The sequence below is a fragment of the Trachypithecus francoisi genome, unplaced genomic scaffold, assembly GCF_009764315.1.
Source record: "Trachypithecus francoisi isolate TF-2019V2 unplaced genomic scaffold, Tfra_2.0 Lachesis_group20, whole genome shotgun sequence".
NCBI classification, from domain to species: domain Eukaryota; kingdom Metazoa; phylum Chordata; class Mammalia; order Primates; family Cercopithecidae; genus Trachypithecus; species Trachypithecus francoisi.
The window spans coordinates 48313629-48338861 of record NW_022681466.1 but is presented as its reverse complement, the minus strand read 5'-3'; the positions used below and the strand labels follow the sequence as shown (position 1 = coordinate 48338861).

At 47.7% G+C, this 25233-nt stretch overlaps 1 protein-coding gene across 1 annotated transcript in view; it reads right to left on the bottom strand.

The window, feature by feature from the left end:
• Positions 1–17592, bottom strand: part of LOC117067530 (acid-sensing ion channel 2-like) — a 281615-nt gene extending 264023 nt beyond the window's left edge. Inside the window, exon 1 of the mRNA XM_033184211.1 lies at positions 16012–17592. Coding sequence (XP_033040102.1) covers positions 16012–16719 — 708 coding nt within the window. The 5' untranslated portion in view covers positions 16720–17592. The remainder of the gene's footprint in view (positions 1–16011) is intronic.
• Between the last annotated feature and the right edge of the window lie 7641 nt (positions 17593–25233).

The following is a 25233-nucleotide window of genomic DNA, read 5'->3' as shown; positions in this document are numbered from 1 at the left end:
ATTCTCTACTCTCAGGCTGATCTCAGGCTCTAGGCGCGAAAAAGCTTTGTAAACCAGGCAGCATTGTAAAACCAATTCTGCTCCAACACCTGCTTGCAGGTAGGCAGGGGCCAGATGCTTTCTCATTAGCTGGGGATGAGGAAATTGAGGCCCAGGGAGTCGACATTGACTTGCCCATGCCACAGAGCTAATACAAAAAAGACCAGAAGTGAAACCTCCTGTTTCTTAGTGTATAGTTCTCCAATATTCACTGATAAGAGGAAACTTAACTGGGGAGAGATAGTACAAATAATCCAGTAGGTACAAATAACTGATAGCAAAAATCTAAACATGGAAACACGTGACCCTGGATCTCAAGGTCACTGACTTGTTGCCTGTTTTGACAACACAGAATCCTAGAATGTCCATTTTAAGAAAGACTGCATAGATCAGTGACTCAAACTCCAGCTAAAAAACACCCATGCTTTGTCTTGACCCCAAGCCAATGAAATCAGAATCTCTGGGGGTTGAGCTTGGGCTTTAGTAATTTTTTAAAAAAATTATCCAGATGATTCTAATGTGCAGCTAGAGTTGAAAAATCCTGACTTATGATCTCCCTTATTTTCCGGATGGGCACTAGAGGCCCAGAAAGGGGCAGCTAAGGATCCAGGGTTGTCCAGGAGTTAGTGGTAGAGTGCGACTCTGGTCTCCTGGTTCCTAGCTTGGGACTCTCCCTCCACTCTTGTCACTCTGCAATTGTGGTCAAAGTGACCAGATGATCCTGGTGCCCCCTAGTACCTGAGGATAGACACCACCCCTCCTCATTTCTCCCACTCACCACGCCTCCTCACCAGCACCTCATGCACCCAGAGAGAGCTCTGGGTACCTGGGAGACCCAGGCTGAATAATGTCCTGCAAATCTGCACCTGGGCTGGTCTACACACTGCAAAATGAAGTGGTGAACTGAGGCAATTACCCAATGTATTAGCAAGCCTGTCCCTGCGGCACTCCTGCCAGCCAAAGTAATAAATACAAAATGGTAATTTCTCTCTGGAAGCCTGACTCCCGCCTCCCACACAATTCCCCTCCCACCCAGAAGTCATATACCACTGCCTGGTTGTCCTCTCTTGGATGGGGCGGCAGTAACTGAGTTATTTAAATATCTCAGGCAAAACCTGCTTTTATGAAAACCTGAATCATCACACAATAACCTCAGTTCTCCTCTGCAGCTTACTTGTCTGGCCAGAGTATATCCTTCTAGACTTCAGTGGAAAGTAATAAAAATGGCTACAGGTATCAATTAATGACTCCCAATGGCTAACGTCTTCTTTGTGTGTGTCGTAAACTAGCATCAGCCCTGAAAAGGGAGTGAGAAGAGCTAGGTTGTAGCTTAGACCTGGACTCTTGCTTGCTTTGTGACCTTGAGCAAGTCACTCCAGTTGCCTGGGATTTGGAACTGTTTTGTTACCTTTCCCTAGAGTTGTGCAAATCCAGATGGAGAATGGACGTGAAACTGCTTGCACAGACTTCCGTAAAATCTGTCTATGGGAAAGTGAAGAATTGAACTCAGGTGCCCTTATCCTTACCCACTCCATGGTAGTCTCTCAGGGCATCAGTGGCTGTATGCAGCACAGGGAAGACCAGGGGGTTACAGGACATTCCAGACAGAGGGAACAGCATATGGAAAGGCTTGAAAGAACACGGTAGATACGGTGAATCCTGGCAGCTCAACATGGCGGAATGCATATGTGGGGGTGACAGTCTGCAGATTACCTGGGTGCTTGGCCTTTGCTTGTAGGCAACAGGGAACCACATGATAATTTTAGGCAGGGAAGATTTTAGACAAAAGATAAGTGGCTGGTCCAGTTTTTCAGCACCAGACTGGAGTAGCCATTGAGGGGTCTAGTTTGTTGCCTGGATATAGGATACTATGGGGGCAGGGGAGATTGACTTGATGATCTGGAGTATATTCACTTTGATTCCTTAGAGGCTGGCACAGTGCCTGGTATATAGAAGGTACTCAATAAATGTATGCATGAGTAAATGTAGCTGTCAATCAGTGAATGAATAAAAGAGTGAGCAAAGGAACAAATGGCTGAAAAAACAAATGAGGGTATGAATGACTTAACTGAATGAATAAGCTAAGGCATGGTTTGCAAACAACCTTAGCAATTCTAACTAATGGTCTTGTAGCAACAAAAGTGAAGGCTTCTAGCTGCATTACCTAGAAATGCCCGGTTATTGGCATGGCTCCCTTAATTGAAGACTTTCTCCCCCCTCAGTAGCAACACGCTACTCAAAGACAAAAGCTGATTACTGTGATCAAGCCAGAGGCTCTCCTTGGATTCTCACCTGTCATTGTCACATTTACTGATATCCACAAAATCAGAAAAGGGAGCAGAAATACCTAGCAGCTCATCCTCACAGGAACTAACTCTTTTTGAAGGTATGTGACTCCATTGCCATTTCTCCATTCATATGAACTCCCTCAATGACTTGTCATTTCAGTATCATATAAAGACAAAGGAAACGGTTATCCTTAATAGAAACTTACCAATTGCTGTGCTGTCTGCACATCTAAGCAGCAGCAGCAGCCTGATGGTCTAGCCTGGGAGAAGCAGCTGTGCTTCTCAGAGCAGGATTCAGGACAAGGTAGGCTTTGACGCTGTCCAAAGGGATGATTTATTGTAACAGAATAAAGTGGCAGGGTTGATATGCACTCAGGTCTGTCTGGGGACAGAGGCCCTTCTTTCTCTTTTATTCCATCCTGCTTTTGCCTCCAGCCTTGTAGATCCTTGCTACATAAAATGTGGTCCATGTATCTGTGGTATCGGTGTCACTTAGGAGCTTGACAGGAATGCAGAATCTCAGGCTCCACCTACTAAGCCAGAATCTGCGTTATTGCAATATTCCCAGGTGACTCTCATGCACATGAAAGTTATTGAAGTTTGAGAAATTCTATCTATAGATGACCCAGGTGGCACTGTGGGCCCTCCCAGCCACAAAGATTCAATTCCTTCTGACCAGGTTTCACAGTGCTCTCCACTGGGATCAGGGAAGACTTCCCCTGGGAGGTGACACTGACTTTGAGACTTGGAGAAGGACACATATTTAAACTCCCAGTGGCAATTCACAACCATGAGTCAGGAAAGTTCTGGAACAGGAATCAGAACCCACCTGGCTTGGGTACCAGCTGGGTAACCTTGGGCAAGTCAGTTCTCTTCTCTGGGCTTAGCTGCCCCACCTGTAAAACAGGAGCAATTCGATTTGCTTTACTATAGCACGTGGTTATCAGGAAGATGAACGGAAATGAAAGATTTGCAAGTTCTCTGCGAAACTCGATGCCAGGGAAAGGATCTGTTTTCGCTGTAGGCAACCAGCCATCCTGACCTAACATTTTGGAAGCTGAATGAGGAAACTATTTGAACATCACAGGCTTAAGACCTTTGCCCTCATGAAGATTAATCAGCAGAGGAACGTGGTGCTAATTACCCAGAACGGAATACTCCAAAGAAAAGGGCCTGGCTAAGTTGGTCTCACTGAGCTGCCCTTAGACAGGGATTTGTGATTGGATTCCTCCTGCTGCAGTTTTTTTCCATTCACTTGGAGTTATTTTTTAAAGGAAAGTTCGGCCTAAGGACCTAAAGCTATGTTACATTAGCATTCCGGAGGTCAATATTTCCAAAGCTGCTAGAATCAGGCTGTTCTCTCATACTGTGTGGGTGAGAGAGAGGCAGTCACATTTTGGAAGGAGCCAGATGCACCCACAGTACAAAGAACAAGCGATTGAGTGACTGGAATTGGGTTTTCCAGTGTGGGAAGGAAGAAGACAGATCCTTCTCCAACTGGGGGCCTTTGGTTGGCTGTTACCCTGTTTGGAATCCTTTTCCGGATCTCTGCATAGCTTCCCCTTCTCATCTTCCTGATCTCAGCGAAGATGTCACTTCTTCAGATAATCGATCCTCCCCTGCTCCCTGGCTTCAGGCAACCCCTGCTGTTCCCTATCAGATGCCCTTATTCATTTTTTTTCCTTCACAGCATTTATTAATATTGGAAGCAGTCTTGTTCATTTATTTGTTTACGTACATATTATCTGCTCCTCTACCCCCCAACACACAATGTTTTTCTAAAATCCTTAATCACCTGGGGGTGTCTGTTAAAAATAGACCAAGGAAAAATCAGTTAGGCACGGTGGTGCATGTCTGTAGTCCCAGCTACTTGAGAGGGGGAGGCAAGAGGACTGCCTGAGCTGAGATCAGGCCCTTGCACTCCAACCTGGGTGACAGGGCCAGACTCTGTCCCAAAAAAAAAAAATTTGATGGGCTGCTCCCCCATAAATTCTGATTCAATAGTTCTGGTTTGGAGCGAGGGATTTTTAAACCAGCCCTTCCCATCGTTCTGATCTTTGGAAAGACTTGGAAAGCACAGATCTGGATGAGAGCTCTGTGAAGGAGGGTCAGCTCCATTTCCCTCTATATCCCATATCCCCCCGGGATCCCTGGCCTATGATCCTTCGCCATAATGCTTTATTGAATGAATGAATGAATGAACGAATGAGTCCGCATATTTTTTTTTTGGTGGAACCAACCTTTTTCCTGTTTCAACAATTCAATATTCAGACAGGGAACTTGTCACTTACAAGGCACAGCGTTAGGTGCCCAGACAGCTACAGGATAAAACCAGACATGGCCCTTGCCCTCAAGGAGATGATAGCTGAGGAAGGGGAACCTGAGTCAATGCATAGGATTGCAATAAAAGACCGAGAAAGGAAAGGGTTATCAGAGGGGCATAAACAAAGTGAGTTTTGCGTGGTTGAAAGGGTGGAAAGCATCCCTTTGCCTACAGATGATTTATATGGAAAAGTGGCCTCAGATAACCACAGAAGAGATTAGATTTTCAGAAGCAGTATTTTTCTTTTGTCTTATATGTTGATTTGTTGTAAGTTACACACACACACATGGCTAAAAATATTCAGGTCATAGATAAGAGTGAAGAGTGAGAAGCAGGGCTCCCTCTCTCCTTCTGCACCCCATCTTCCAGGCCCTTTCTCAGAGGCAGCCTGCTATCAGATCTCAGGCATCCTTCCAGGCATATTCTGGGCATATCTAAGCACCAAGTCGTCTAGAACAGACAGGGCATCAGAGGCAGAGACAGTGGATCAGGGAATCCAAGGGAAAGGAAGCAAGGACATGGAAGGTGGAAAATTCCTTGGAATAGAGATAAGCAGCTCATCAGTGATTTAGCTTTGTGACTTTGGGCCATGAACTCATAAATCCAGGAGAGTGGGAAATGGGAGGTTGGTCAAGGTAGTAGATGCTTTCCTGGCTTGTTGGCTGGTTAAAATTCTTGGAACATGGAGCAGGAGAGAGGGGCAATGGGAGTGAGGTAGCCAGGGGTCAACATAAATTAAAAATTCCAGTCTGGCATGGTGACTCACACCTGTAATCCTAGCACTTTGGGAGGCTGAGGCGGGAGGACTGCTTGAGCCCAGGAGTTCTAGACCTGCCTACGTAACATAGCAAGACCACAACTCTATAATTTTTTTTTTAATTAGACAGTTGTGGTGGTGTGCATTGAATATTCCAAATGCTATCTTTTAAGAGTGTGAGATGCAGGTCCTCATCACCACTCTTTCCATTAACCTTCTGAACTTTGGTTTCCTCATTGGTAAAATGGATATAACCCCAGAGTATTGTCCTGAGGATTAAAGAAGATAACAAATGGGAGGCACAGAGCCACGTAGCAGCCTTCCTTTATCCCTCTCTTGTGTCCCACTTCCTGGCAACCCATTCCACCTAAGTTGCCAGACTTGCCTTTGTAGAGATCTCAGCTACATCATTTATTAGCAAGGCCACTTTTGGTGAGCTGACCGCTCCTCAATCCTGGCACTTAGCGGGTGCCTACACGTCCCTGCTCCATATTCGTCTTTCCCCAGCATCATAGCCCACCTAAGAGCGTAGGAGACATTGCTCTTGCTGTTCCAAAGACGTGGCAAAAGATGAGAGCCCGAAACACTCATCCCCGGCCGGAATTATAAAAACAAAACTACTTGGATGTGAAAAATGCAGTCATGTTTCCCTGGCTGGTTAAAATATTTGATGCTCATAGAATATTCAACAACAACAAAAAAAGGCTCTCACTCCATGCACCATCAAAAATGTAATGTAATTATAGTGATGTTAAATATCCCCAGCTGTTCTGAGATATTTGAATCTTAAATCAAGCCTGCCTGTATACATCCTGCGGTTGCAGCTGGAGATCCACACTAAGTACCATAGAAACATAGAGCTGGGAAAGTTCAGACAAGAACTCTGGGCTAGAGTCTCCACATCTGTTTGTTAGAGGCTGGGCCTGACCCCCAACACTAGTACGAGGATCCCCCAACCCGAGATGTTGGCAGCCACGTGCCTTAATAGAACCACGCAATCTGACAGGTCATAAGCATCTATCCAAATCATCTTTCAAATCCATGTGCAGGGAGCGTAAAGAGATAGTGTAAAATAAATGGTAATAAAGTGAATAAACACGCGTCTCACTCCAGAGCCTTTGAGGTGGTTCTATAAATCAAATTCTTTCCATAATTTTCTCTGTGAGACTGTGCTGAGAAGCAGAATCAAACCTCATCTGCTTTCCTGAGCAGTAGGCTTAGATTTATGGATGTGAGTTCACAGTGGATGCCCGTGCCATTTCAAAGTGGGAAAATAATTTTCATCGGGAGGGGTTCCAAGAGAAGATTAAACCCTTCACTTTCAAAGATCAGAGTATCAACAACTTTCAGATCAGATATGCCATCAGAATCAGATGGGGATGGCCAGAATACATATTTTGGAAGAAGAGAGAATTTACAGAGGAACAAACTGATATTGCTGTGATACAAAAGTGTCATCTGTAGGCTTAAGCATGAATCTCCTTACAGTCTATTTCAAGCTTCCCAGTGACCTGCGGTGTGACCTTGAGCAACTCAATCTCCCTCTCTGATTTTTAATTTTGATCAGAGTCCTGAATGGGGAAGAGACACAAAAGGGTTCTGACCTACCCAGAGAGGTGTGATATGAAAACGACATAATGTTTCTTGGCTAGAATTGTAACAATATATAGAAGGCCATTGAAGACTACTCTTCTATGGCCTTAAAAGTCTTTCTTGGAAGAATTGAGGGGAATGGCCTATTTTAATGATGATAAGGATGATGAAGATGACAGTGATAACTCACATTCATTTAGCACCTACACACCTGTGCTGTGCCTTTACATACAAGAGAGTAGGAACACTTTCTGTATTTATACTCAACATTTATTCACAAACACTAGCCTATGGCTGGCTCTTAATAATGTTTAAAGGGATTAACATATGATTTTTAAGTTTTGAAACAGCTCTACACGAAGAGTATGGTCTGTGTTTTGCAAATGAGGAAACAAAAGCTCTTTCTGCAGCTCTTTCTGTAGCTACGTGAAGAAGGAACGCATTGGTGGGAGGCAGGCTGTGTCTTGGGAAGTCCAGTCCACTCTTCTCTTTGCTTGAATGGCTGGGTGACTTTGGCCTCAGGATCCTCCTCTGTAATATGAGGTCATGAGCCAAACGAGTCTCAGTAAGGGTAAGCAGCTCTCTAACAGCCACCCAGCCAACACAATACCTGGCAACGCTGGGATTTGAACTTGAGTCTGACTCCTGAGGTAATCTCCTTTCTACTTCCCCTAACCACCTCCTTTCTAAGTTTCTGGAGTCCAAATTCCCAATCTTGCATTATGTAAGTGTGGTTAAAATACTCCCAAGCTATTTCTGAAACTAGATGCGTGTTTGTTACAAATTCTTTTATTTTCTTGAATTTTGGACAGATCCTGTGGCAAAATTACCCAGCCTCGTTCACCAATGTGGATTCGGGTCTGTAATAGAAAGTGTTTTGTATATCAGAAACAAATGAGGCTTCTATTAATTTCCAATTCTTGCTGTAACAAATTACACAAACTTTACTGGCTTCAAACAGCATACATTTATTATCTTATAGTTCTGGAGGTCGGAAGTCTGAAATGAGTCTTATCAGCTAAAATCAAAGTGCCAGCAAGGCTGTGTTCCTTCTGGAGGCTTTAGGGCAAAACCTGTTTCCTTGGCTTTTCCAACATCTAGAGGCCACCCATCTTCCCTAATTTGTGCCCCCTCTTTCATCTTCAAAGCCATCAAAGTAACACTTTCAAATCTCTCTTTTTCTCTGACTTTGTGTGTGTGTGTGTGTGTGTGTGTGACAGAGTCTTGCTCTGTTGTCCAGGCTGGAGTGTAGTGGTGCAATCTTGGCTCATTGTAACCTCCACCTCCCAAGTTCAAGTGATTTTCCTGCCTCAGCCTCCTGAGTAGCTGGGACTACAGGTGCCTGCCATCAGACCCAGCTAATTTTTGAATTTTTAGTAGAGATGGTGTTTCACCATGTTGGCCAGACTGATCTTGAACTCCTGACCTCAAGTGATCTGCCACCTTGGCTTCTCAAAGTGCTGGGATTACAGGCATGAGCCACTGCGCCTGGCCTCTTTCTCTCTGACCTCTGCTTCTGTAGTTACATCTCCTCTTACTCTGATTGTCCCGTCTCCTTTTGTCACTTTTAAGGACCCAAGATTACACTGGGCCCATCCAGATAACCCAGGATATTCCCCCTATGTCAAAATCCTTAACTTAAAAATCACATCTGCAAAGTCCCTTTTCTACATAGGGTAATGTATTCACAGATTCTAGGGATGAGATCATGGGCATCGTTGAGGGGCCATCATTCAGCCTACCACATGGTCTTAGAACTTTGGTTTGACTGACACTCCCGCTAGGCCCTGGCCCTCTGTTAACCCTGCTCTGGTGTGGCAGAGGGCTTCCCCCAGGGCACTGATGCTTCTGATATTGCACATTCTCTTGGGTTCACTGGGGAGCCCAGGACTGCTCCCCAGACACACTTATTTCCTTCACTCTAGGATGCTCATCCCACATGCACTTTTATAGATCCAATGAATTGGATATGGCTGAACCACAGGGATCCCTCCTTATCAGCATTCACAGGGCTTCCAGGAGCCCACAGCCCTGTCTCTCAAAGCAAGTGTGGTTCGTGGACCAGCAGCATCTGTACCAGCTGGGAGCTTGTTAGAAATGCAAATCTCACACCCTGCCCCAACCTACTGAATCAGGGTCTCTGTTGAGGGCCTAGTAACCCGGACATGCTCAAGTTTGAGAAGCGTAGCCCCCTTAAGGACTCCGCATCTGTCCACTGCCAATTGGAGTGTGGTGCAGCAGTTTAGTACCAGTTCTTTTCTGCAAAGTACTCACAAGCCCATCACTTTTTCCTTAACACAATCTTCCAGGTCAGGTGAAATCTCATACCCACACTGACCAGCAACAGAGGTGCTGGAGGAAGAAAAGGTATATGGGGCCTTAGGAGACCTTAATTCAAATGCTGGCTCTTCTTGTATTTCTGTGCTGAATGACCTCCGGCAAGTCACTCCTACCTCTGGAGTTAGTTAGGCAGGCAATAGAGTGTAATCAGCAACCTCCATTGCTGCAGAGATAGCAGTGTACATTATCATATCCTATCCAGGTATAATAAATTAAGCTTCTGCTGATTACAAATGCAGGTTTGTCTGGCCAAAGCTGCACCAAGACCTTTTGCAGGCACAATTGTGATGCAGTGCATTGACTTTGGAACCCTAAGGTCAGGGCTTCTGTGACCTTGACCAAGGTACTGAATCACTCTGTGCCTCAGTTTTCTTTTTGGTATCAGGGACAAAAGAATACGTTTTTCTCGCTCCGTTGTCAGCGGAAATAAAACAATGAATGTAAAAGTGTCTGGCAGAAAGAAGGCGCTCAATAAATGTGTGTGGAATCAGAGGAAACAATTTACAAGGCAAATTAATAGTATAAACAATGGTGTCAGGGGAGATATTTGACATGCTCAGGAGAACAAACTTCCTGAGTACGTTAGCAGTCTCTATTTGTTTTACCAACAGTTCATGTTCCAATTATGAGTGAGTCATCTATTTGTTAGCACAGGCCCGAGCTGGAACTCAATTTGGCACCATTTCCTCATGCAGGACTTCAAGTTACCAGTGTCCTTGAAAGAATGAGAATAGTAATTTAGTTGAGGCTGTGGCACAATTAAAACTTTTTTTCACTACTCCTGGGAAGATTCTCCTCCAGAGATCTACTTCTCTTCCGTTTGTCTGAGGGCAGAGGAGGATACAAGTTCATTACTGATCTTGTCCGATTACGAACTATCTTTCCTTCTCAGGATTGCAGGTCTTGGAACCCAGGATGACTCTCCAAGGCCGACAGCAACTTACAGTGAAAAAAACTTCAAGGCTTGGAAGATTGTGAATGGTACCCTCCATGAAAGGATTTGTTCTTATCAGCATCTCTGAGTGTTGGCAGAATGGAGCCATAGTAAAGAACACGGGCTTTGAAGCTGGACTGATCTTTGGTTGAATCTTGACTCTACTACTTCCCAGATGCGTGACGTTGTACCTCCCTGAGCCTCAGCTTTCTCATCTGTAAGCAGGGTTCCATGACACTCATTCATGCTGTTAAAATGGAATGTGACTGTTCATGTAACAATACAAATTCTAGGCTATTGCATTCCAACCCCACTCCCTGTATAACAGGCAGCTCCTTTTAGACTCAGTCACTCCAATGAGGCACATTGACTGTTGCAAGCCTATTTACCAGAAACAGATCAGACTTATGGTCATCTTGGTGGCTCAGTGCCTGGCACACAGTAGGTGCTTAATGTGCATTGGTTGACTTAATTTTTGAGTAGTTCATCCAAGCAAATCACTTAGGAGAATGAAGACAACTGACACACGAAGCAAATATCCTGGCTATTCCTCCAGCCCTTCTCCATTGGGCAGACATCTGATTGATGCCTTCATAACTGGCCACAGTGGCTCCAAAATAGCCACTATCAGAATCATCCTGACGTTGGTCAATTTGGATATCTGCAGACCTGGGCAGAGTTTGCATTTGATTCCCTAAACTAATTTCCCCAAAGTCAAATAACTGGTGGAGGTCTTTTCATGTTCCTTGTATAAATGTCTATTTAATCACCGTCCTGTCTCTAGCACTTCAATAACTTGTACATTTCCCCCCTTAATTACTGTTTCAGCTCTGCAAAGAAAATAAATGGTTGGCTGAAAAACTCACGCCATCTGCACTATTTGAGTTCTCTGTTCCCCCGACTGCCCACTTGAATAGAGAACTTTTCAGCTAAATCCCGTTGGTCATTTGACTCATGCCCTCATATGAAACAGGAGAATCCTGAGACCAAAGTCACTCAACTAGCCAGGGAAAAGCTGAGGCTGGGCTGGACTTCCCAGGACACACTCTGCCTCCTACTGATAGATTCCTTCCTCATGCAGCTGCAGAATGTGCATGCACCTCTGCAGTCATGAGGACTTGGGTTCAAATCCAAGCTTTGCTACCTGCAGAGTCTGTGACTTTAGGTGGATTACAGATGCTCCTAGCACTGCAGTTCCCCCATTTATAAAATGTAGATTTTCACACAGTCTTCCAGGGTTATTGCAGAGAATTGAGATGACATGAAACATGCCCAGCCAGAGTCTGGCACATCACAGCTGCCCAATGCTATTTGCCTTTGTCCTTCACTAAAAATGCTCACAGCAAGTCATAATAATGGAAATAGCTCACATTTCTTGAGTGCTTACTTAGGGCCAGGAATGGGTCTAAGCACCTCACATGTATTAGCTCTTTTATTCCTCTTTCTCTAAAGACAAAAGTATCTTTCTTGATTCCCTAAAGCTATCCATCCTCCCAACTGCTGGACTGCCTGGCCTAGTGCCTTTTCAACAGAGTTAGCTGATTTTAAACAACATGTTGCTGAAATGATTTCTTGCTTTCTGTCCTGGCAAGTAGCAGCCAGCTTGTCTGATGTGACAAAATGTGAGGAAACTAAATGTTGTTTTCTTGACTTTCAGTACGTATGAGTGGTCCAAAATCTGAACTCAAGGTTAACTCTTGAAAAGGGGGTTGTGCAGGGAGGAGTGGCCCCTCATAGAGTTAGGAACAGGGTGGCAGCTGGAGTGTTTGGGACACAGATGAGGTCTCTCAACCAGTAGTAAAAGAAGTCAGAATTTTGCTACAAAGTTCAAAAACTTTAGTTTGGTCTCCAGGCACCCATTACACAATTGTATCATCACCCCTCAGCCCAACTCCCATCTCAGCACATCCAGCCCTTCCCTCCAGCCACCCTCAACTAGGCTCAGGGCCTAGAATGCATGCATTCAGTCTCATCATTTCATGTCTCTGTACTCTTGCATTTGGACTCCTGTCCGCTTACCCTGAAGTCCTCTTTCTCTCCTTGCCTACTTTGGAACTTCTACTTATTCTTCAAGATTCAGCTGAGACACCACCTGCTCCAATAAACCGTCGAAGATCCCCAGTCTGATCCTTGGAGCCCACACAGCACCTCTGTACGCTCCTGGCATCTATTCACACATCTGTCCTCAACAACACTGTGAGCTCCCGAAGGGCATGTACCAAGCCTTATTTAATTTTATACCCCCAGCAGCTAGTACAGAACTTAGTATATAGTTGACCTTCAAGAGACATTGGTTGATTGAATGAATGAACAAGAAAATGAGCATATACCTCTACTCAGGTAAGTGGTTATAATAAGATATGATAATTATATGAATAGTAATTAGTAACTGCTACCATCAGATGTCAAGACACTGAGCTGAACACTTTATCCACATTATGACAATGGCTCTTGAATATCGAGCACCTACTGCTGTCCAGGAACGCGCCAGTTATTGCTCATATGTTATCTTCATCCCAGATCTCTGAGGCAGGAATTAATACCAGAGGCTCAGGGAGCAAAGTGTATGACCAAGGCACACAGCTAGGAAATGGCAGCACCAAAAACCTGCACTGAGGTCTGGCTGGCATTCTCCCCTGAACCATGTCATCTGCCAGAGAGAGAGCCATTGCTCCTTGTTCTTGCAGTGGATGTCAGATTGGCCTCTGTTGGTTTCTGTTCCAACCCCCTGGTTCTTCTTCCAAAGTCCCAGTGCCCAGCTAGCTCAGCCTCACTGTTTTGCATCCCACCCAATTACTGGGAAGGCTCCCTTCTTCTGATCCAGGAAACCCCAGAAGGGCCAGGGTGTGCAGAGCTCGAGTCCACAGCTGATGCCAGGGAAACAACACAGGCATTCAGAAGCCAAGCTGCTTTATCTGACTGCTGAGAGATTAACTCTTGCACAGCTGCAACAAAGAGAGGCGCTGCGACTAAATACATCTCGAGTGGGCCTAGAGGATAAGACCCAGCAGACACTCCCTCCCCTGCCAGGTTTATTTCCAGACCATGGGACTAACTGATTGAAATGGGACTTAGGGACAGCTGGCACACCCCCCCAAAGGCCTCCTCTAGAACTCCATCTCTCACCTGTTGCTCTAGTCCTCTTAGGATTGGGGAGCACAGGTGTCTGGGGGGTGCTTGGCATCTTGTTTTCCACTTTCCCTTCTCTGTCCCCGAAAGGAATAAATGCCCAGAAGTGGCCTGCTTCTCACTGAAATGCATTTCACTGGTGTTCTCTAGAGGAATTAAGCCAGGAGCCAGGAATTAAGCCAGGAAAATGTTCCTGACGGGCCTGCTGTATATTTGGGGCTCCCCTGAAATAGCTTCTGGCTTCTACAGATAGACGGGTGAAGCCTTTAGTTCTGAGGTCCTTGGAAAAACCTATAGCATACAACTTTAAGGGGCTGGGTACTCCCAGGACTGGGCCATTATAGGAAGCCACTAGGGGTCACTTGAGTCTCCAGGAACACATACATTTGAGGAATGGAGGTAATACTTTTGCTTGGGTGTGTGTGTGCCTGCAAACTCTTCAAAGGCAGGGACTCAGAGTACAGGGAGGTAAGAGAAGGGTGTGTCCCAATGGGAAGGACCTTACTCTCTTCAACTCCCTAACAATTGACCCACGCAACTCATGGCCATGCCTGCTGCTGAGGTTGAAGTCAGGTGGCTCCTGAAGGGACTGTGTCCTCTGCATGCCTCAGTGGCATGCTGCCTGACGACCTGGGCCACCTGGGGTGGCTCCACTTTCCACTATCCCAGCTCCTAGGAGGGATAGGATTCCTAGGAGTAGAGGTGGGGGAGAGGGCAAGAATCCTATGTAAGAGTCCTCTGAGATTGAAGAGAGGCCCAAGGTCAGAGAGGAAGGGTACATATGGTTTCTGTGTAATGCAATTAGTGGTATGCAAAGTTGGACTTTGAACTTACTGGCTCTGAGCATTGGACAACTTTTAGAGCTTCATTTTTCTTATTTTAAAAATGGGAATAAAACTGATTGTTAACGCAGGGCCGTGGTGAATATCAAAAGTGCATAGTGGCTGTTAGAATGCAATTCCACACACTTTGCAAAGCAATAGTCAGATTTTCAGAATTACATTTGATGGGCCTGCTATAAAACTTAGAGCTGGAGCGAGAGCCTGCTGCTACGTGGATGTAACCTTGAACTGTAACTCTTGAGGCTGCTAATTAGTGATCAGCAAAAAAACAATAAACAAGAGATCACTGCCCTCATTCCTTCACCTTCGTGGAAGTCAGAATTGTGCTTGGAGTCCTGGAATAAATCACTTAGAAGCATATGTTAACAGCATCTCCTACTTGCCAAAGCAGGGAGTCAGCAAGTAGATATTCTTTAAAGGCCAGCTGAAAAGCCCAGGAAATAAGGAATGTTTTCAGACTGGATAATTCAGGGCTACTAAATATACAAGCTTAAAGCAAAGCCAGCAAGACAAGATTGAAGTCAGGGTTGCCTTCCTAGACAAGGAATAATCCAATCAGCCAATGAGAGACCTGGCCTGACCGGCGTCATGCCAACACCTGTTGGAACCGTGGCATCTCTTTACCATCCCAAAAAAAGCTGTCGGAAATGAGGATCTCAGGAGTGATGAATCAGAGCTGGTAAAATCACCATCAGACCAATAAACATACACACGAACCTTCCCTGTACTAGTGGAAAAGCCCAAACCCACCTAAGGGACATTTACATATGAATGACTGGACAGGCGTGCATCATGCTGGGGCCTGGCACCAGAACTCCTCCAAGGCAGACTGCACAAGGCAGATACCTTCTGTCCAACAGCTGCGTTATCCAGACCCACAGCGTGGGGGAACCGGCACAGCAAATGGTTTACAAACCCTGAGCACAGCTTCTCCTGGCCGCGGCTGTTTGCATCCACATCCCTGCTAGGATGCTGTCTCAACTCCAGAGCATTCCTCCAGACCAGAAGACCCACACTTACATTTTATGGGGGATAGAGGCCAGGTGAAGGGCCTAACCCTGGCCCACCACTGCTCAGTTCCGCTGGATGCTCAAGACTCCTGCACTTTGAAAAAGTGGCCAAAGCATGCTGCTGCCTCCCCCACCAAACTGTCTACAGCTTCAGTGTTGGTTTTCTGGGAGTTTCCTCCCAAGTTCTCCTACAGTCTAAGTGTTTGGGAACTTTGAAGACATAGCTGCTTAGGATGGTACGCCTGCTTAGGGACTCTGCGTGATTCCCCTGATGGTCCATTTTTGAAGAGCTTCTTTTTTTTTTTTTTAAAAAAAAAAAAAAAAAAAAAAAGAGCCGTCTATTGGTTTTCCCAAAGACAACAAGTCCGCACTTAAGAGATCTATCTACACTCCAGACAGAGCAGTTTCTTGGAGTCCTGTGGGTCTGGAGTTAAGGTCAGGAAGAAGGAGGCTGACTAATATTCACAGACGGGCCCATGAGGAGTAGAATGAGGGGTTTGGGGGTTGACACTGGAAGGAGGGGCTGGGACAGGGGAGCTCCCACTGGTGGGAGGCGACTCCTCCTACATTAAGTCCAAGTTCCCAAAACCTACAGGAGAAGACTCACGGGACCCAAGAGTGGGTTCTGCTTTGACATTGTGGAGTGGTAACACTGCAAGAGGCCTGGGGACAGCCCCGAGAGGGCGGAACACCAGGCCTCCTGACTCCCGGGGAGTGGGGCGCAGAGGGAACGGGTTCGCGCGCAGGGCAACTCACGGAGGAGAAGTTGTGTGGGCCGCAGAGCTCGCCGCGGTACTTGCAGGAGAGCAGCATGTCCTCGAGCTGGTGGCCCAGGCGGTCCATGAAGGCGGCGCTGATGCCCTCGAAGTGGCGCGGCGGCAAGAAGAGGCGGAAGTCAGCCAGCTTGCGGAACCACTGGCGGCGCGGCTCGTCGCCGCGCAGCAGCTCGCTGACGAGCGGGCGCGCGGTGCGGTTGGGCAGCAGCAGCCCGAGCCAGTGGCCGGCATAGTAGAGGTCCCCCTTGGAGAGGCGCGGGAAGCGCAGCGGGTTGTTGTTGCACACGGTGACGGCGGGGAAGGGTAACTGGCGGCTCCACTCGCGGTGCACCCGCGTGTGCGACGGGAAGCTGAGCCAGTAGAGCAAACGGTTCGAGGACCAGGACAGCAACAAGCCGAGGGATGTACAGAAAGCCAGCACCCACAGCGCCCGCCGCTGGAAGGAGCCCCCAGCCGCCGTGCGCCCGGCACACATGTGCCGCAGCCCGTGCAGTTTAGCGCGGCTCAGCGACGGCCGCCCCCTGCGGGCGACCCCTGGCCCCTGCAGTGCCCGCTTGCCGCCTCTGCCGCCCCCGGGCTGCCCGGCCGCCGCCACCGCCGCGGGCGCCGGCTCCTCGCGGGCCATGCGGAAGCGTCCCGGGCCGGTGAGCGCGGCCGCGGGCAGCCCGGCTCCGCCGCTCCGGCTCATTCATTCAGCCCGCGGCTGGCGGCAGCGGCGGCGGCCCCGGCCGGGTGGAGCCGCCATGGGAGTCCGCAGCAGCAGTGGAAGCAGCAGCAGCGGCAGCCGCGCGCAGCCCGCGCCAGGGAAGCGTGCGCCCGAAAGGAGCTCCAGTGGCGCGGCATGCCCGCCCGGCGCCGCCGCTGCCGCCTCCGCGGGCGCCCGCCCGGTGTTGAGCGCCGCCTCAGCCCGCAGCTCCTGGCAGTGGCCTCTCCCGAGCGCCTCCCAGACTCTCCCGGTCCTTGGTCTTCCTGGAGGATGCCCGGCGCCGGGCACTACTTCTGGAGGGGTCCCACAGGGAGCCGCCTCTCCAGTCCCTGGCTGCTGCGCCCGCCTCCCCTAGTCCTGGACCTCGGGGGACCCTGAGCCGAGTCCCCCCTGCCCCGCTTAACCCCAGCTTTTACGCTGGTCCTGGGAGAAGGGCCACTCGGCCACCATGCCTGATCTGGACATCCCCAGGGATCCCACCAGCCCGGCCCGTAGCCCAGCGGTGCTGGGACACGGGGAAGAAGGCGCCAAGGAACGAGCGCCCCCAGAGGCGCACCGCAGCTCCTGGCTGGGCGGGCGGGGTGGGTGTGTACGGGGGTGAGTGGTCGCCTTGCCGGCTGCCGCCTTCTTTCCCTTCCCCTCCAGGACCCTTCCTTGTCACTGCTCCCCGGGCTGCACTCGGCAGAGACCCGCTTAGGCTTCCCCAAGTCCCGCGCCTGAGTCCTGCCTGGCGCCCGCTCTCGCCTGGGACTGAGAGCTTCTCAGGGCGTCCTGCGGGAGGCTGTTCGCCGCCGGGCCCCTTCAAGGATGCTTGCTGCAGGGAAGTGTCGCTTCTCGCCTCGGCTCTCCCAGGTGCCTCGCGTCTCCAGAAAAGCCCGGCCTTGCTGTCTCTTGCCTCTTCTCTCTGCCCCGGCGGCGACAAGAGCTGGGGACTGCGGAGCCCCGCCAACACCTCCCGGGGGTGACCCGGACTCGCTGCTCCGCGCGCCCTTCTCCTCTCGAGACTCCGAGCTCGCGGTGGCCGTGACGCCGGCTAAGCTCCTTACCCGGTTGCCTGGGAGAACCCTCTTCGGGCCCCAGGCGAACTTGGGCAGCGGCCGCGCGACGCTGGCGCGGCTGGGCTCCAAGCACCTGCTCCTCGGCTCGCTGGCCCCGCGGCTCGGGGCGGGCGGGGCGGCGGCGACCGTGAGCGCCGTGCGCTCCCGGAGACGCGGTGCTGACGCGCCCGGCTCCTCCTCGCTGCATTTTAATTCCTGGCCACTGTGGCCGCTGCACACCGAGCGGGAAGCTTCTTGCTGGAGTCGGCCGGGTGCGGGGGTGGGGTGTGGTAGGGAGCGGGATGGGGATGCGCTGTACAGATGTGCTCCGGTGTGTGGGCTTGTGGGAGAGATGAGAAGTAGTGTAACCATTGTGTTGATGTGGCCGCAGTGCGGACGGGGTGAGAGGACTCCTGAGTGTGTGAGATGGGCTGTGGAGAGAGCGAGTTGCTGTGTAGTGTGGGCATTTGAACACGATTGCGAGTGTGGTGCCAAGTATTGGGCGTACGTAGGATGTGCATTGTGTATGTGTGAATGGGCATTTCTGTGAAACTCTTGAATGTGAGCATGTCTGCGGGTGGCGTGCTGTGGCCATTAGAGTGAGGTGCGTGCGGGATGTAATGTCTATGGTGACATGTATGTTCCGTGTGTGTATGTGTGCATTTAGTGAGTCCTGGGTTTGAAATGGATGTGTTGATGTGTGGGTGGATATCAGGGTTTCTAGATGTGGTGTGTTTTGTGTGTGTGTATGTGCATGTGTGTATGTGTGTGTGTATGTAATGAGTATATGTGTTGAGGCATTGAGAGCAGGGTAGGCTCAGTGGGACAATCTTCCCCTCAGCCTCTTAGGGGCATTCCATGTGTGCCTCAGCCCCTTCCCTGGAAGTGCTTATTGCTCAGCCCTGGCCCAGTCTGCCAAGCACAGCTCTCCAAGAGAGTGGGAGGGGAAGTGGGACTTCTAGGGACAGGAGACTCCATCTTTCCCATTCCCCTCGCTGGGATCCAGCAGCCCACTGGTTGTCTGATAATGTCACCCTTCCTTCCTGGATGGGCCCAGGATATCCCACTAACCCCTGGGCACTTGTAGACTCTTTGATTTGGTCTTTTTAATATTTAATATTTTGCCTTGACTTGTTTGGGAGGATGGATGAGACATATAGTGCACTGCTAGCTCCATTTCAGAGGTGAGATTAGGGAGGCCAAGTACTTATCCAAGGTCACACAGCCTGTAAGTGGTAGAGCTGGATTCAGCACCTGGGTCCCCAAAGCTCTAGCTTTTTCTACTGCACCACAAGGCCTTACAGTTTTCATTCTCCCCACCAAGCACCTTGAGGGCAGGGTGGGAGTCTTGCTCTTGTGGCTGGCTGGACATGTAGGGTGCACAGTAGGACTCTACTCATGTTTCCTAAATAGTTGACTCACTGAGGCCTTGCTGGGACAGGAAACACTTGGAGCCCCATTACTCCATGAGATAAAGGCGTTTTCCAGACATTATCTAGAGAGTAGAATTTGGTGGGGGAGGCAGTGTGAAGGGACTCCAAAGGTGGGAGGACGCTCCAGTGGAAGAAGAACCAAAGTGTGTATCCTCTGGGGGAGAGGAGGCTTGGAGAAGCAGAGATTTGGCTGAGGAAAGGAGTTTTACCCTCTTTGTAATGATGAATTAGGGGCGATTTGGCCAGATCTGTTGAATGAGCTGTGGGTTTCAAAGCAGGAGAGAAGCAGTGCTGGGGTGGGTTTTCCCTCCCCACTGACCTGAGGGTACCCCTGCAGCGTGATGACTCCGTGCAGCTGGTATCTGGAGAAGAGGACCTCTGAGCCCCTCATTTCCCATTCGCCCACATACATACATCCGCACAGTCACACATGTACAAGCACACATATACACAAACACACACACATACACTACACACACTACACACATATACATGAACATACATGTATACCAACATATGCACCCAAATGCACATATACCCAATGCATACTGCATACCTACACACAGCATACATACATATAACATACACAACACACACACACACACACACACACACACCCCTGGAAGCCCTTCTCACTCATCTGGGGAAAAACCTTTTGCAATTGGTCATTGATGACAGTTTGCCTTGGGTTTGGTTGGTCAAAGATGTCTGTTGCTGGCTTTGAGGGGAGGGTTCTGAAACTGCCTGCTGTACTGCAGCCTCTACCAAAGGCTCATACTCTGGTGCTCCCAGCCTGGTTTCAAGGGTCCTGGAAATGCCACAGTGACCCGTGTCTTGGCCAAGGTGGGGTGACCTAGTGACCTCAGTGCAGTTGCTGATGAAGCAACCAGGACAAGCATGTGCCACCTTCCAGCATCATAACTCTGGAGTGGCATGAAGCTCTATTTTAGAAAAGCCTTTAAAACATTTTACGTTTCCGATGTGTTCAGCTGTTGTGGGCTTGCTCTTTCCTAGTTATTTCCCCCTTGAAATGTGCATGTGCTACTTTTGATTGACCAAGTGTCTACTCTGCCATGAGGTTTCCTGTTAATTCTCTAGATGGAAGCTCTTTCAGGGAGAGGAGGGGTATCCTGCTTAGGCCCCAAGGGGTCTTGACACAGAAATCTAGAGAAAGACACACGGGCAGCTAGTGACTCCAAGCAATGATTGATGGCTCTCCTTATGGCACATGTATGCAACACATTCTCTATGCAACTTGAAATACTCCCAGCCTCTTCTCTGACCAGTACTTTGACCAGCCCAGTGAAATTCTGTTCTTTCTTCAAATCTCAGCTTATGCATTGCCTCCTAGGTTAAGGTTTTCTTGATTCTCCCAGACAAACTTGGGTCATGCTTTTCCTATGATCCCACCACACCTTGGAAGATTGATACCTCTTTGATAGTCCTTGTCATAGTTTGTGTCCAAGCCTTTCTGCTGGACTATGACCCATTTGCAGACAGGGACTACACCTTATTCATATTTGTATCCCTATCTCTTAGCACAGTGATGAAACACTGGTACCAGGGAAGGGGAAAAAGGAACTAGTATTTCTTGAACAACTACTGTATGCCAGGTACAGAACTAGGCACATAAACAAATGTTATTTAATTTCTCACTCCAACTCTGCAGGGGAGGTTTTTTTTGGTCTTGTTTTAAATACACTGTTTGTTTTTTAGGGACGAGATTCTTGTTATATTGCCCAGGCTGGTCTTGAACTCCTGGGCTTAAGCAATCCTCCTGCCTCAGCCTTCCAAAGTGCTGGGATTACAGGAGCATGCTACCATGCCTGGCTATTTTTACCATTGTTGACGCAAAGACTTGGTGCACAAGATTTGAATCCAATTCTAACTCATTCTAAAGTGCAGGGCTTCCCCTCTCCATCATACTTCCTTTCAAAATTATATTATTATGATAATAAAATAAATGTAGGACTTCCTAAGTGCTAGGGCCTCCTCTAAGTGTTTTACACTAAAAACAAGTATCGTACACGCTGTAAGTGTTTAATCTTCAAAATAAGGAGGCAAATACTACTTTTTCTCTACTTTAAAGAGGAGGAACCCTTAACCACAGAGAGGTTAATTTACTCACTTGAAGCCACACAGCTACCAATCAGGAGACCAGGCTTTGCCCAGGTAGTCACTCCATCCTGTGTTCTCCAGCCCTAGTCCAACTGCCTCAGTTCTCATTCTCAGAGGTAATTGGACACAACAGCTCCTGTGGAATAGTGTTACCATCCTGGAAGACTCCCTTGGCCAGAAAAAAAAAATTCATGAGGCAGAACAGAGGTGACCCACATAACCTCTCCACCAAGAAATTACCATTTAGCCTTGTGATGTACCAATCATAAGTTTTAAAGAAAATTTCCCTTGTTTATCTCTGAAACATCTGTTCACCACATCTGGTGTTCTGGCATTCTGATGTTGGTGTGTGATGTTGTGCACAGTGGCAGGAAGGTCTTCTGGCCAGCCTTCCCTCATTCTGGAGTATAACCACCACCACCACTGGTAAGCAGTTTTCTCTCATGAAATAAATCTGTTGGGAGGGGAGATCAATGTAAGTGAACACGGTTTCCTGAGCTGACAATTTTCAGAGCTGACACTTGTGTGGCTTGATCAGGTTTCACTGGAGCCCCCAGTGTTCCTGTTTACCTGCTACTCAGAGGCTCAGAATTGGAAAACATCTGAGATACCACCTAAGCCTCCTTCCTGCCTGCTGTAGGAATCCTTTCAATACATTCCTTCAGTGACAGTGTAATCAATTCTATTCTGGAACATCTTGCTGTGTTTAAAGCTTCTTCCTTTCATCAGATTGAAATCTGTCTCCATGTGAATTTCTCCCATTTCTCCTAATTTATCTCTGGGGACCCACACAAAAATAACTTTGGTATTTCTTTCACGTGGAAACTCTTCAAACTCTTTATAGAATCAGAGCACTTTGATGCTGAAAGGGGTCTAGCAGTCCACCTGCTAGTGAAGTCCTCAAGACCATCCTTTCTTCTGCAGGCTACATGTCACCAGTTCCTTCAACTGTTTCTCCTGTAGTTTCTGCTCTTGAGATGGACTCTTGGTTGTGAATCTCCTCGCAACGTGATCCTCTAGCCCTGTGGAGTATAAGCCTACCAACCCTTTTACTCTTGATCTGATACTTCTAGCCCCTGACATTTCTGCTTGTGGTTGGGGGCTCTTGTTTGTCCCCTTGTCTCAGGGATTTCATGGAGGTGGTAGATGGAGAGATGGAACCGTAATGTTGGGTTCTTGGTGTGCTGCTTAGAATGCTGAATGCACTTTCCTTTAGGACTGTTCTGCAAATGGTGGTAAGAGCCAACATTACTTTTAATATTAAAATTCATCGGCTAGGTGCAGTGGCTCATGCCTGTAATCCAGCACTTTAGGAGGCCAAGATGGGCAGATTGCTTGAGCTCAGAAGTTCAAGACCAACCTGGACAACATGGCAAAACCCTGTCTCTACAAAAAATTACCTGTGCATGGTGGTGCACATCTTTAGTCCTAGCTACTCAGGAGGCTGAAGTGGGAGGACCACCTGAGCCTGGAAGGTCGAGACTACAGTGAACTGTGGTCATGCCACTGTACTCCAACCTCAGGCATCAGAGTGAGACCCTGTCTCAAAATAAATAAATAAATAAATAAATAAATAAAAAAGTTTATTAATGTTATGAGGCACATGGGCTTTTGTGGGGGTAACTGTGATCCTCAATTGATCTCTTTTTTTCCCCTTTCTCTGCCTTTTTTTTCCTTTGGTCTTATTTCTATACTGTTCATGGCTCTGTGTCACTCTGCCTCCCTCTCCCCTCCTCTCCTTCCCTTCTCTTCTTCTCTTCCCTTTCTCTCTCTCCAACCTCTGCCTGAAGCTTAGGGATGCTCTCTGATACCTTTTTAGTCAATGCTATTGATGGTATGTGGGCCCTAGAGGTAGCCAGTGTTATAGCATCTAAGCAAATGTTCAGGAGTCATGATGGGGACTCCTGTACTGGTGGAAAGCGAGAGAGGACTTCTCCCCTGTGGTTTTACTCATTGCACACGGGCATTCCTACACCCCTCCCTTCCACCATGGAACTGGCACTGGAGTTGCTGTTCCTTCTTTCCTTTCACGTGCTTCAGCGTCTCCACTGCCTTTCCCCCTCACTCTGTTTTTATTGTTGTTGTTGTTTGTACACCCTTGGCCTCACCTAATTCTCTCTTTTTCTGGGGTCTTTCTTAGGTGCACCAAATGGTTTTTTGCCCTTGTAGTCATTCTCATTTTACCTGACTTCAAGCTCCCAGCTACCTTTCTTCTATCACAAGCAATTCCCAGGTATAAGAGGTCAAAGAAGGGGCCATGACCGCCAAAATAAAGAACGTGGGCTGGAAGGACCAGGTCCAGAGTGAAAGGAGCTGGGAGGCTCACGCTCCACAGGGCTGGAAGAAGGTTGGCTGAAGCATTGTGGTCCCTGCTTAATGGAGAACCCTGTGAAAGTGGGAGCTGGGTATAAAATATAATTTAACCCTTTCACTTTCAGTGGAAGAAGTCAAGGTCCAGAGTGGGGAGAGACTTGCTGTAAATCACACCCGCTGATACTGATAAAGGGACACAACCAGAATCCAGGTTCCAACTTCCAACTCATTCTCTGCTCACCCTATCAGAGGATCTTTAAAAAAAATCTATTTTGAAATTGGTAACATATTCACATGTTTCAAAAAACACAAAAGAGTATCTAGTAAAAAGTTTCTCCACCCCATCCCCAGCCCCCACAGCCACCCAGTTTTCCTCCCTGGAAGCTACCAAAGCCATCAATTTCTTGCGTAGTCTTTTAGAGATACTTTATGAATATACATAAGTGTACATAGTCTTTATATGCCCTTTTTTTCTACACAAATTGTTGCAGTCAGTGAATGTCGTTGACTAAAGTAATTGTATTTCATGTTCTTCACACCTTTTTTTTCCCAGTATTTTCAGCTAGTTTGTGGTTGCCTTCCTTTGGCACCTCATTTCAACTTCTGTTATTTTCCTTAACTTCTCATTTCCCATTATCCTGCTTTCCCATCCAAGAAGGACAGCGGGTCCTATGACAAGGTGGTACACAAGCTTGTCATCTTATGATCAGATTTTCCCTTAACCCTTTGCTAGATACCCTAACGGATGAAAGCTGTCATGTGGATAATCTTAAACAGCAGGTTATGCAGATATTTCTGTTTGCCTCTGAAGTGCATTATGTTGTGTATTTGCATATGATTTAATTTTCTTGTCATATTTTTCTCAGGCTAATTATAACACATGCAATTGAATGTCCTAAGCACACAGCTCTTCTTGGTCTAGGAAGATGGTCCAAACATGCATTGGTTGGCAGAGAGATCCAGTTTAGGATTCAGAAGTTTCTGTAAATAACATATAGAGTGGGTAAAACATAACAGGGAAAGAACCAGAAGGTGTTAGTGCCAAAAGTCATCTTAAACAGCATGCAGTTGAACTAGGAGAGGAAATTGAGGTAAGTTTAGAGATTTGTCCCTGGTCACTGAGAAGTTGACATAATGAAGATGATGATGATGATAACGATATTTGATAGTTGACATTGATTGAGCACTATCTATAAGGCGCTGTGCTCAATGAACATGATTTAACTCATTTAAAAAATTTATTTAGTTATTTTTTTGAGAAAAAAAAATGATGTCTCACTCTGTTGCCCAGGCTGGAGTGCAGTGGTGGTGATCTCGACTCACAGCAACCTCCGCCTCCTCAGTTCAGGAGATCCTCACACCTCAGCCTCCTGAGTAGCTGGGACCACAGGTGTGCACCACCATGCCGGGCTAATTTTTTTTTTTTTTGTATTTTTGGTAGAGATAGGGTTTCACCATGTCATTGAGGCTGGTCTTGAACTCCTGAGTTCAAGCAATCTGCCTGCCTAGATCTCCCAAAGTGCTAGGATTATAGGTGTGAGCCACCACGGCTGACCAGACTTAACTCATTTTATCTTCACAGCAACTCTATGAAG